This window comes from Epinephelus moara, chromosome 16, assembly GCF_006386435.1.
Source record: "Epinephelus moara isolate mb chromosome 16, YSFRI_EMoa_1.0, whole genome shotgun sequence".
NCBI classification, from domain to species: Eukaryota; Metazoa; Chordata; class Actinopteri; order Perciformes; family Serranidae; genus Epinephelus; species Epinephelus moara.
This window is the reverse complement of record NC_065521.1, coordinates 45,839,808-45,851,442: the sequence shown is the minus strand read 5'-3', so window position 1 is coordinate 45,851,442 and position 11,635 is coordinate 45,839,808. Positions and strand designations below refer to the sequence as shown.

Sequence of the window (11,635 nt, the reverse complement as noted above, 5' to 3'; positions counted from 1 at the left end):
AAATAATTATTTACTGTTTTGGAAGCGGCGCTTGTTAGATGGTGGCAGCCATGTTGATTCTCTCGTCCAATCACAAATTGTGTTATTAGATGGTGAAACGCGTGTAAACAGCTGAACCAGTGACCAAAATAGTTATCTGTAGTTTACCGAACTAATGACTGATGTGTTTATCTAAAACCCGCGATCCGACCCGCATGTTATTTTTTCCACCCAGATCGGAACCTGGGAAAAAATGTTTTTTTAAAAACCACCCGCAAATCAGCTGTTTTTGCAGGTACCCGTCAGGTACCCGCGGGTACCCGACCCAGTGCAGGACTCTGTAATGAACGGCAGAAACAACAAGCTAACAAATAGGTGAAAAACATGCTAACAAACAGGTGAGACAGACAACACACTAAGAAGCTGAAACTGATGATGATGATGACAATGATGATGATGATGATGATGATGATGATGATGATGTCACTCCTCTTCCTCAGGTCCAGGGAAGTAATCAGGTCCAACGAGCTCCCAGAGCGTTATACTGTCTAAAACTCAACAATCCAATCAGACGAGCCGCTCTCTCCATCGTCGAGTGGAAGTATCCTTTACTCTGACCAATCAGCTGTCAGCTTTACACCAGATCAATTTTCATCTGCCGACGGGCTCTTTAATGAGTCATCAGTTAAAATCTCCACAGAGCCCAGGATGTAGCTAAGACTAAAGATAATGTTACATGGTCTTGATGTCATTGTGCTTTTTCTTGTTTTGTCCCTGCTGAGCTTCCTTACATCTCTCAGACCCTTTGATATCTTCATCCTGTTAGCCATCTTTGCCAACTGTGTGGCTCTGGGAGTTTCCAAACCGTTTCCTGAGGACGACTCCAACTCCACCAACCACGACCTGGTGAGATCAACAAATACACACTTATAGAACGTTACATTAAGAGCAGCTGAAGGAGCTGAGGAGGAGTGTGAGAGTGTCTGAGGTGAACAGACTCAGCTGTTGTTAAGATCTGAGCCTCAGGTCAGTGTTCCTCTGTCAGGTGTGTCTAATGTTAGATCACATTGTTAAATGTTAAACTACATTCAGCTGAAACATGAAGCGTTGGAGTTGCTGGAAATTTTTTCTCTTGGTTTCAGTCTCAGAAATAAAGGTTCTTCCTGAACAGCTAGGGTTCTACCCAGAACCATTTGCCTCTGCAGAAACCTTTATTGATTCAAGAAAGGGTTCTTTGAGGGGTTTTTGTCAGCCTGAAGGCCCTGACACACCAAGCCGATGGTCGGCCGTAGCTGAGCGTCTGTCAGATTAGTTTTTGCGGTGTGTCCCGCTCCGTAAGCACTTTGGTGTCAGTGGCTTTTCGGCCGATTGAGCATGTTGAATTGGTGGCGGAGCTTGTCGGTGATAGAGATCACTCTGATTGGCTGTTCAGGTTTTATTTCCTCGCCCCTGTAGCGAGTGAATCTGCCTGTAGTGAAACCGGGGCTAACCGGTGCTTCCTCCTCAGGCTCCACTTCACTCAGCTGCCCCACAGACCCGCTGCTTCTTCACACTTTAACCTGAATAACAAACCGGAGCTAGCTGGGAGCGGCTAGCGGAGCGTTAGCCGCAGCATGACCGGAGGGAAGCACAGCCAGTTAGCCTCCGCTAGTCTCTGAGCTAGCCCCGGCTCTCCGTTTGGATCCAACCGGAGCACCGAGCCCTGGTTTGTTATTCAGGTTAAAGTGGGAAGAAGCAGCGGGTTTATCGGGCAGCTGAGTGAAGTGGAGCCTGCGGAGGAAACACCGGGACCGTCTGGATGTAATAGTCCGTGGAGGTGCTGCGGTGCTCGGCTGCACAGATAGGAAACCCCTCGGCTGACAGGATGTACCACTCTCTCACTCCGCTCTCTCTCACGCAGGCGCAGAACGTACGTGCTACTTGGCCGTCGGATGTAGTCCGTGTAGTGTGTTCAAATGCAACTGACACAGGGCGACGTGAGGCGACGTGAGGCGATGTAGACGACGCAACAGTTGGCTTTTGTCACCGCTAGTTCTTTGATGTCGACTAAGAACCCTTTATGAAAGAAAGAGATCTTTAATGATTGTTGAAAGCATAGGTGTTAAAGAACCCCCACCCTCAGATATTCAGTTTACCCATGTGCGTTCCAGATGAAACCCCTGTAATATAAAAGGGTTTTCAGTAGAAGTCCCGGTTGTGTTCTTGTTAGCACCCTTAGAAGATGGAAGGGTTGTGGATAGAACCTCCAGAGAGGGTTCTGTGTGGAAGCATTACACCAAAGAGTAGTATGTTAAACCTCGTATAGGGGCTCCAGGTGGAGCCTTTCACAGATTGTCCTCGGTATAACCCTTTGTGTTCTTGGTAGAACCTCCTGAAAGGAAACCAGGTGGAAACTTGAGGTTCTGCAAGGAACCAAAAAGGTTCTCTTATGGGGAAAAAACTGGAGAATCCTATATGGTTCTAGTTAGAGCTGCTGTTTTTCTGGATAAAAAGAACTATAACGTTTATATTTCTCAGCTGACTGCAATGACTCATTTTTATATTTATGGTTTTAAGATCTACATGTGGTAAAAAAAAAAAAAAACAGTCGAGATACTCAGAATTAAATTGTCTTGTTTTGCTGTTGGTTGTCAGAACAGGAACTCAAGCTGTTGAGCGCGCTGTTTGACGCTAAACAAATTGGCAGCAGTGTTGATATCGTTCTGAAACACATTAAATAATGAAAATACGTTCACGCTGACGGAGCCATGACGTGCAGCTTGTGTTTAACTTGTTCATGTCTGATGTAGCCTGGTTGTATGTTGTTGTCGCTGGCTGCGCAGCACAGGAAGGTGTTAACAAGCCTCTCAATAACTCGTCTGGACAGATGGAAATCAGTCTCAACACACATTATGCAACATGAACACAGAACATGTTTTCTTTCTAAAATGAGCAGCGATGAAAATGACGACATTCTGTTACGATCAAAGAGTTGATAAAGCAGACAGCGTTAGCTAGCGCACTGCTTAGCTGAAAAGTTATGTAGCATTACTTCTGTATTAAATTATATTATATTGGGACATCCAAGAAAAATAAACCAAATTCATCTTTGACAAACGTGATTTTATAATTTCTCATGACAATGAATTATCTTCCGGCACGTCAATAATTCAGTTCCTGTCAGTCTGACACTCCTCTGCTGAGCGTCCAGCAGTGATTACAGACTAAATATCAACATTCTGGTTAAATGGAGACAAACTTTTTTCCACTACATGTCGACCACAAACACCTCGACATATCATAATTTTTTTTATCCAGAAAAACTGCAGCTCTTCTGTTTACTGTAATTTATTTACATGTAAGTTTTGATTCCTTCAGTGTGATTGCAGCATTGACGTATCGCTGCAACGGGCTGACACAGTCACTGCAGCGTCCACGTATACGTGTCTAAGGCATGACTCACCCTACTCTTCCTCTGATTGGCCGGGACTCATTGCCTTCATTAGTTGGATTGGTACAGTTTAGGTGTGAGACAGGTGAGACAGGTGAGACAGGTCAGTGTGAGCTCAGGTGTGTTTGTCCGCTGTGTGAACAGGAAGTGTTTTCCTTCAGTCAGCTGATCTGAACCTCCTCACTGCTGTAAAGGTCAGAGGTCATGGAGACGTACAGTAGATGAGTGGCAGGTCTGAGATCAGATCTGATCAGCTGAGACTCTGAGAGGTTTCTGCTCTGATGGTTCTCTCTCTGTCTCCTCTGTACGTCTCTGTCTCTTTACCTTCAGTTACACTCCGACTGCACACACTGCTGATGGAGTCATGTTTATCGAAGTGACGGCGCAGCAGCACGCTGCCTTGCTGCCTCGCTGCCTCGCTGCCTCGCTGTTGTTCTTTGTGGCGTTTCATTCTCACATGATTACACAAAAGACGACAACGACTGCAGATCTGCAGCTGAAGAAGTATTTAGATTTACTTCAGTTACACTGTAAAAATACTGCTGTCACAATCTGACTCAGGAAAAGAAGAAACGTATCAACATGGAAATATAAAGTTCTAAAAGTAAAATAATTATACACAGTTGTATTATATTATAATTATGGTTCATCACTTTAATGTTTCAGTTGGTAAATGTGGAGCTCATGTTAATGACTTTAAATTGTGGTTTCCACACTTACATGCAGTATTTCAGTAAATGAACTTTCCAGCACTGCTGCAGATAAACGAGTGGAAGAAAAGATGAAGTGGAAACAGAAGAATAATCTCTGAGTTTTCAACAGTGAACAACAAAAAAATGTAAATTACGAAATGATTTCTGTTTGTAGTTTTTAAAGATGTAAAGCGTCAGGTCTTCATGATGTCACACCGAACATTTTGGCTGTTATTGTTTATAATTGATGCTTTTAGCATTAAAATGATAACTTTGGCATTTTTCAACCTGGACTCTATTTCCTCGCGTAAATTAATTGAAGAGACTGATGTGAGCAACAGTTTTCCACAGTATTGTCCATGATAAATCCATGATATTCAAAATCTTTTAGACAACACTAAAATACATTTTCTATAAGCTACTCTGGTTATTACACTCTGTCCAGATCTCAAACACACGTCTCATGACATTTCATGACGTATCAGAGCGAGACGTCTGCTTAACGAGGCAAAAACAAACAGACCAGATCAAGTGAAAGGTGAAGAAATGCTTTGGACACTTATAATAACAATAACTACTTCTAATGGACATACAGCGATGATGCTGAGTTGCTCCGTGTGCCTCCATTGCAGCTCCTTCCACAGCTGCCGTCTCGCTCAGTACCGGACCAATTTGAAAAACTGTTGTTCACATCAGTGTCTTCGATCAGTTTACCCAGGGGAATGGGGTCCAGGTTGAAAAATGCCGAAGTTATCCTTTAATCCCAGCTGTTACAGCAGCTCAGAGCAAAAAGGACCATGATAATAATAAATACTTATCAACAGTAACTGAAATACCATTTTGCTGTGCTTACATTACATCTGTGAGGTGGATACAGTGTAAACCTGCTAAACATCAGCAGGTTAGCATCTACACTGTTAGCATGCTAACCTGCTGATGTTTGCAGTTAGCTTAAAGCTGTTAGCATGACGACAGACTTTCCAACAGTCAGTCAGTGAACTTAAATTCAGTAATTTCCTGTCAGTGTAACAAAAACTGAGGACAGTGTGTACATGTCCTGTGTCTCTGTGAGGTCCAGTTTGAGTTTCAGACTGCAGTGAGGACAGTTTGCGATGTGAGACCGGTCCCCACGTTGTCTCACAGGTCTGTGTGGAGTTCACATCTGAAGGTGCAGGCGTCGGACATTCAGCTGTGATGGTTCATGGTTGGGGGCAGGGAATGTATGACATCAGCGAGAGTCCTCACAAGTACAGAAAGGCCAGTGTGTGTGTGTGTGTGTGTGTGTGTGTGTGTGTGTGTGTGTGTGTGTGGAGCAGGGATGATGACAGATTGGTAATCCTCTGAAATGCTCACAAATTCTCCACATGCATGTTTACCAGGTCACACACACACACACACACACACACACACACACACACACAGTTTTATTGTGTAAAACCTTATAAACGTCCTCCAGCATTCAGACCTCCTCTCAGACAGCAGTAAAGGTTCAGTTCACCCATTTAACAGTGAGCAGAGCTCAGTCGGGGCAAAGCACCAAGGTCTGTGTCCTGTGTGTAAACTGTCTCTGTTGATGAAGATGAAAAAGTCTCAGTTTTTCACTCTTGTCGTGCAAACAGTTTATTTTTGGACAAATTCTAAATGAGACGTAGAATAAAGTGATTTTAATGAAATATCTATATTTTAAGATCAGATCTGGTTATTTGTTTTTGTTCTGACAGAAGTGTTTGTGGCACATGATGTGTTCAAGGACTGTCGGAAATTTGACCGAACAATAATTTCTTTTTTTTTTTTAGTTTCTGGCTTATAGATGGTGTCATTCTGGCAATTTAAAAAAAATGTGGTAAAATAAATAGTAAAAACAGTTTTGTCAAAATTTTAAAAATAACAACATAAAAAGACACATTTTAAAACAAAACAAACAAAAAATTCCAAATATATGAAAAGAAAAACAAATTGCCAAAAGTTTCCAAAGAAAACATGCCCTCCCAACATTTTCTTTAAGTATCATGTAAAATGTTGAAAGTTTTAAGAAAAATGTTTTAAGAAAAAAAAAAAATTCAAAAAAATGTTTTAAGAAAAAAAAAAATTCAAAAAAATATTTTAAGAAAAAAAAAAAAAAAAATGTTTTAAGAAAATTTTTTTTTAAGAAAACAAAATTGCAAAAAAATGTTTTAAAAAAAATGCAAAAAATGTTTTATGAAAAAAAAATTTAAGAAAAAAAAATGCAAAAAATGTTTTAAGAAGGACTTTTACTCGTAGTGGATCATTCTCAGTGTGGTTTTAGGACTAACATCTACGTTCTGTGTGATGTTCCCATCTACAGTGTTTGATGGTGGAGCGTGTTCTCTGTGTGTTTCAGGAACAAGTGGAGTACGTCTTCCTCATCATCTTCACCGTAGAGACCTTCCTGAAGATCCTGGCCTACGGTCTGGTGATGCACCCCAGCTCCTACATACGCAACGGCTGGAACCTGCTCGACTTCGTCATCGTCATCGTCGGGTGAGAAAACACAGGAACCGGTTTTCTCTCTTCAGACTGTGGTTCTGTCTTTAGACGCTGGATCTGTTTTGAGACACTGGTTCTTCCTGTGGATGCTGGTTCTGTCTTCAGGTCTCTGCAGATACATTCAGGTTCTCCTCTCAGAGCTTTGTCCTCATTAGACATTTGTGCAGTCATGAGATGATGGTCTCAACAGGAAGGAAGAGCTGGTTCTTCCTGTTGACACTCTGGTTCTCTTTTTAGATCCAGGTTCTTTTTCTTTACCCTGTGTCTTTGTTTATACTCTGGCTTTCTCCACAGCTCCTGTTTCTCTCTGTTTATCCTGGTTCTTTTCAGTCCTGGTCCTCTCTTAAAACTCTGGTCCTTGGTTTGGACTCTGCTTCTACATCCCTGGCTCTGTGTCCTCGTCCTGAGCTTAGTTCTCTCTTCAGACCCTGCTTTGTGTTTTTGTCCGGAGCTCGTTTTTGTCTTTAGATCCCTGGCTCTGTGTTCTGTGTTCTGGTCCTGGTTCTCTCTGTAGATCCTGGTTCTGCGTTGTGTGTCCTCGCCCTGAGCTGCCCTCAGTGTGTGGTTGAAGCAGTAAATGGGATGTGACTGCAGTAAACTCAGCAGCGTCCTGTTGTGTGGTCAGTGAAGGAGGAACCCAGGAACCCTGCAGCGACGCCACAATTTATCTCATTTTAGTGTTTCTGTGTTGAGTGTATGTGACGGCTGACTGTGATCACTGCTCACTGCAACTAAACTCTGCCCCCCCCTCCCCCCCCCCCACACACACACACACACACACACACACACACACACACACACACACACACACACTTAACTCCAGCTCTGAGTCACGGCAGGGAACCGGAGAGTTTAACTCTCAGCTCGGTGCTGAGGATGCTGCTGCTCTGGTTCTCAGGTGGGCCGGTTCTCCTCAGGATCCTGACAGAGAACAGGACGTCTGTAGATGTGAGCTGCTGCTGTGTTGTGTAGAAATGTTCTATTGTAATCAAGACTCTGATGATCACAGACACACACCTGATGATGGAGATCTGACTGATTTCAGGCCTATATTTTATCTCCAAGTGCACGTCACACACTGAGCGAGCCGCCTGTTAATGACGCTGTGGGCTAATGGGCATGTAGCTACTTCCATGTTTCAGATGATACGTCATGTTTGTAGTCGACCAATGAAGATGAGTTTACATATCACCTTGGGTTCGTCCTTCACCTTCTCAAAATGATCCCACACTTTGGATTTCCTGCCCGACATGTTATTAACTAGCCTGTGGAATAACCGCAGGTACCAGCCCTGGAAATTAACCTGACTCCTGTCTGACTGCTGAGCGAGGACACTTCCTGTGTCTGTCCTTTCAAAGTAAAGGCACACATGGTCCAGTCAGATAGGTTTGGATTTATTTTGACAAGGCGCAGCTCCTGATAGAGTTTTTTGTTTTGTTTTTCTGTGACTAAGCGACCAATGAAATCTTGACTAATGACCTTTGTGGTCGACTAGCATTTGGTGGACTGTCAGAGAGCAGCCCTAGATTTCAGATGGTTCTTTAAGGAGAGGTTCACACAGTGTTAGTCAGACGCTGATGATTATATTTTGAGGTTCAGTGTAGAAAACAGTTCAGAAGAGAAAATCTGTCCTCCTCATGTTCCGTCTTTGAACAGAGTGCAAACACTGAGAGAACCTTTGATACGGTCCAACATCTGTCTGAAGCAGTGAAAACAGAACAGGGAGGATTCTGTCATTGAGCCACTGGGAGGCTTTTAATTTGAAATATCTGCAGGAAGTGTCGACTTTTATTGACAGAAAGTTGAAGGAGAAGTGAGTTGAGTTCCTGTGGACGGTGAATAAAGCCGGAGAGCAGGCTTGTTCTCACTGAGACGTCATCAGATATAAAATAGAACAAAGTTCTTTCAGTCACCTGCTGAGGTCACGATGAGTCCTGCAGGTCCCCGGCGTCGTCCTCCACACCGGTTAATGCCCTCGCTGCAGGGCGGTGACGCGACTCGGGATGACCTCAGGGTGGTGATGATGAAGCCTGTTGTCATGGTAACGCCGCCCGAGGACGCTCCGTTCCACTTTCCAGTCAGAGATGATAACAGTGAGAGGCTGCTGAATTTGGGACACAGAGGATTTCTTTGAGGAGTTTTTGTCTTTGTGTTGGAGAATTTGTCTTTTGGAGAAATGTCCACGCGTCTGTTTGCTGAAGGACGCTGGGATCTGTCCCATAACCCTGCACCGCCTGCTCTGAGCCGAACGCTACAGTTCATAACAATCCATCAGACAGGTGTTGGATTAAAGCACTTTAACAGGTGCACACAGGACTCTGTGAGGATCTTAAGGGTTAATTTTTACACAGAAACAGAGCAAACAAACACAGAGGTGCAGGAAACGGGTCAGACTGCAGACAGACGACATAACAAACATTTAACAAGCTTTGCTCAGTCTGCTGCCCCCGAGACCTGGCCTCGGACAAGTGAAGGAAGATGGCTGGATGGATGGATGGATGGATGGATGATGGATGGATGGATAGATGGATGGATAGATAAATGGATGGATGGATGGATGGATGGATAGATAAATGGATGGATGGATGGTGCGAGCAGCTGGACCTTTGACAAACAGGAGACAGCAGCTCAGGGGCGTAAATATAGGCAGCGCAGCTGAAAATGGCGTGCGCCCAAAAATATGAGACACTGTCCACAATCAGGCCTCCACCTCACCGTCTCCAAAATGTTGGTAAGCACGGGTCACAGTTTGTCCCAACAGGAAGTGGCGTACGCCTCTTTCAGGCCGTGTTTTGGAGTCCAAAGTGTTAATGAGCCAGCTGTGATGGTTGTATCTTGAAATATTCAGCATTAATGGCACCACGAGGAGTGAAGCTATCCAACGATATGTCGTCTGAGTAAAACACTGAAACAACAACTCATACAGCGGCTGTTTTACAAATCACAACCATCAGAAATCCTCTGAGGGGCCCACGGACGGGCCCACGGATTCAAATTGTTTTAAACTGCAGTTTATATCTGACGATCTGGATCTTAAACTTCCTGTTGTTATTGTTTCCACAGGTTGTTCAGCGTCGTCTTGGAGACAATGACTCATAAATCTGGTGAGGTGGCGACGTCTCATCACGTGCCGGGGAAACCTGGAGGTCTGGACGTCAAAGCTCTGAGAGCCTTCAGAGTCCTGAGGCCCCTCAGACTGGTCTCTGGAGTCCCCAGTGAGTCTACTGGACAGGAGGGAGAGTGTGTGTGTGTGTGTGTGTGTGTGTNCTACTGTCCAGAAATGCTATTTTCATGTTGATAGGTAAAGCAGAAAGGCCGGTCCTCACTTTGTCAGTCGATTTACTCGGTCCTCACTAAGCAACAAGTACAAGAATGTGTGTGTGTGTGTGTGTGTCAGGTCTGCAGATTGTGTTGAACTCCATCATGAAGGCGATGGTTCCTCTGCTCCACATCGCTCTGCTGGTTCTCTTCGTCATCATCATCTACGCCATCATCGGTCTGGAGCTCTTCATAGGACGCATGCACAGGACCTGCTACTACATAGGAACAGGTACACACACACACACACACACAGTATCTTCATTAATAAGTGAATAAATAAGTATTATAGTTAATGATGCGTTCATGTGTTGTGGTAAAGATGGAGCTCAGTTTAATGACTTCATACTGAGTAGATTCATTTGTAATAATAATCATTTATTATTGATTATTAATAATCTGAATCTGTAAAGTAACTGCAGCTGGCAGATAAATGTAGAACATGTAGAAGGAGTAAAAGGAGAAGGTAGCACTAAATGAAAGTACTCGAGTACTCAGGTAAATGTACTTTGTTACTGTATCAATTTCCAGATAATTACGTTGAGGACGATCCGGTGCCGTGTGCGTTTGCCGGTCATGGTCGTCAGTGCATGGTTAACGGCACTGAGTGTCGGGGGAGGTGGGACGGTCCCAACGGAGGCATCACCAACTTCGACAACTTCTTCTTCGCCATGTTGACGGTGTTCCAGTGCATCACCATGGAGGGGTGGACCGACGTCCTCTACTGGGTAAACACAGCGTGGACAGGCTGCTTTACAGATCGAAGAACGCGTTGATGTCGTCTCTCTGTGACGTTTCCTTTGTGTGTGCAGATGAACGACGCCATCGGGTTCGAGCTGCCCTGGGTTTATTTCGTCAGTCTGGTGATTTTCGGGTCATTCTTCGTTCTCAACCTGGTTCTGGGAGTCCTCAGCGGGTCCGTCGTCTCTCTCACTACAGAAACACGCACGTTCTCACAGTGTTTGGGTTCCACAGGTCTGTGTGTTTGTCTGAGGTTTAAATGTTGTGTGAACGTTACAGAGAGTTCAGTAAGGAGAGGGAGAAGGCGAAGGCTCGGGGAGATTTCCAGAAGCTGAGGGAGAAGCAGCAGATGGAGGAAGATCTGTGTGGATACATGGACTGGATCACTCAGGCTGAGGACATGGACGAACTGGACGAGGACGGAAACCCACGTAAGACCCAGAGACACAGTGTGTGTGTGTGTGTGTGTGTGTGTACATCATGTCAAACATGAGCACAGAACACGTTTATTCATTCACAGTTAATTAAAAAGTCATTTACTGAGGAGTTAATGAACGTCACTGAATGAAGATAATTAACCTTAATTGGCTCATTAGTTAATTGACATCAATTAATGAAGCCAATTAAAACGAATGAGTCAGTCAGTGAAGTTGATGAGGCAGAAACACTGTTACTAACCAGCAGTGGAAAGAAACTTGGTACATTTACTAAGGCTGCGTTCACACCTGCCCTGTTTGGTTCAGTTCAATCAAACTCAGTGTGGTTCATTTGTGCAGGTGTGAACACACCAAAACAACCGGACCGAGACTTTCTTGAAGAGGTGGTCTCAGTCTGGTTCCAAAGGAACTCTGGTGCGGTTGGTTTGTGGTGAGAAGGTGTTCCGACCTGGATGTGAAGCAACTGCAGTCACATGACACATAGTTTGGGTTAAACATGAGCATGTTACAGTCCTGGAGGATTATTAATG

The 11,635-nt window shown here is 44.2% G+C and overlaps 1 protein-coding gene across 1 annotated transcript in view; it reads left to right on the top strand.

Moving 5' to 3' along the window:
- The window catches only part of cacna1fb (calcium channel, voltage-dependent, L type, alpha 1F subunit), a 51,389-nt gene that overhangs the window by 11,278 nt on the left and 28,476 nt on the right, over positions 1–11,635 (top strand). The window contains exons 2-9 of the mRNA XM_050064268.1: positions 480–580; positions 780–885; positions 6,464–6,603; positions 9,673–9,824; positions 10,007–10,159; positions 10,459–10,655; positions 10,740–10,843; positions 10,948–11,099. Coding sequence (XP_049920225.1) covers positions 480–580; positions 780–885; positions 6,464–6,603; positions 9,673–9,824; positions 10,007–10,159; positions 10,459–10,655; positions 10,740–10,843; positions 10,948–11,099 — 1,105 coding nt within the window. The remainder of the gene's footprint in view (positions 1–479; positions 581–779; positions 886–6,463; positions 6,604–9,672; positions 9,825–10,006; positions 10,160–10,458; positions 10,656–10,739; positions 10,844–10,947; positions 11,100–11,635) is intronic.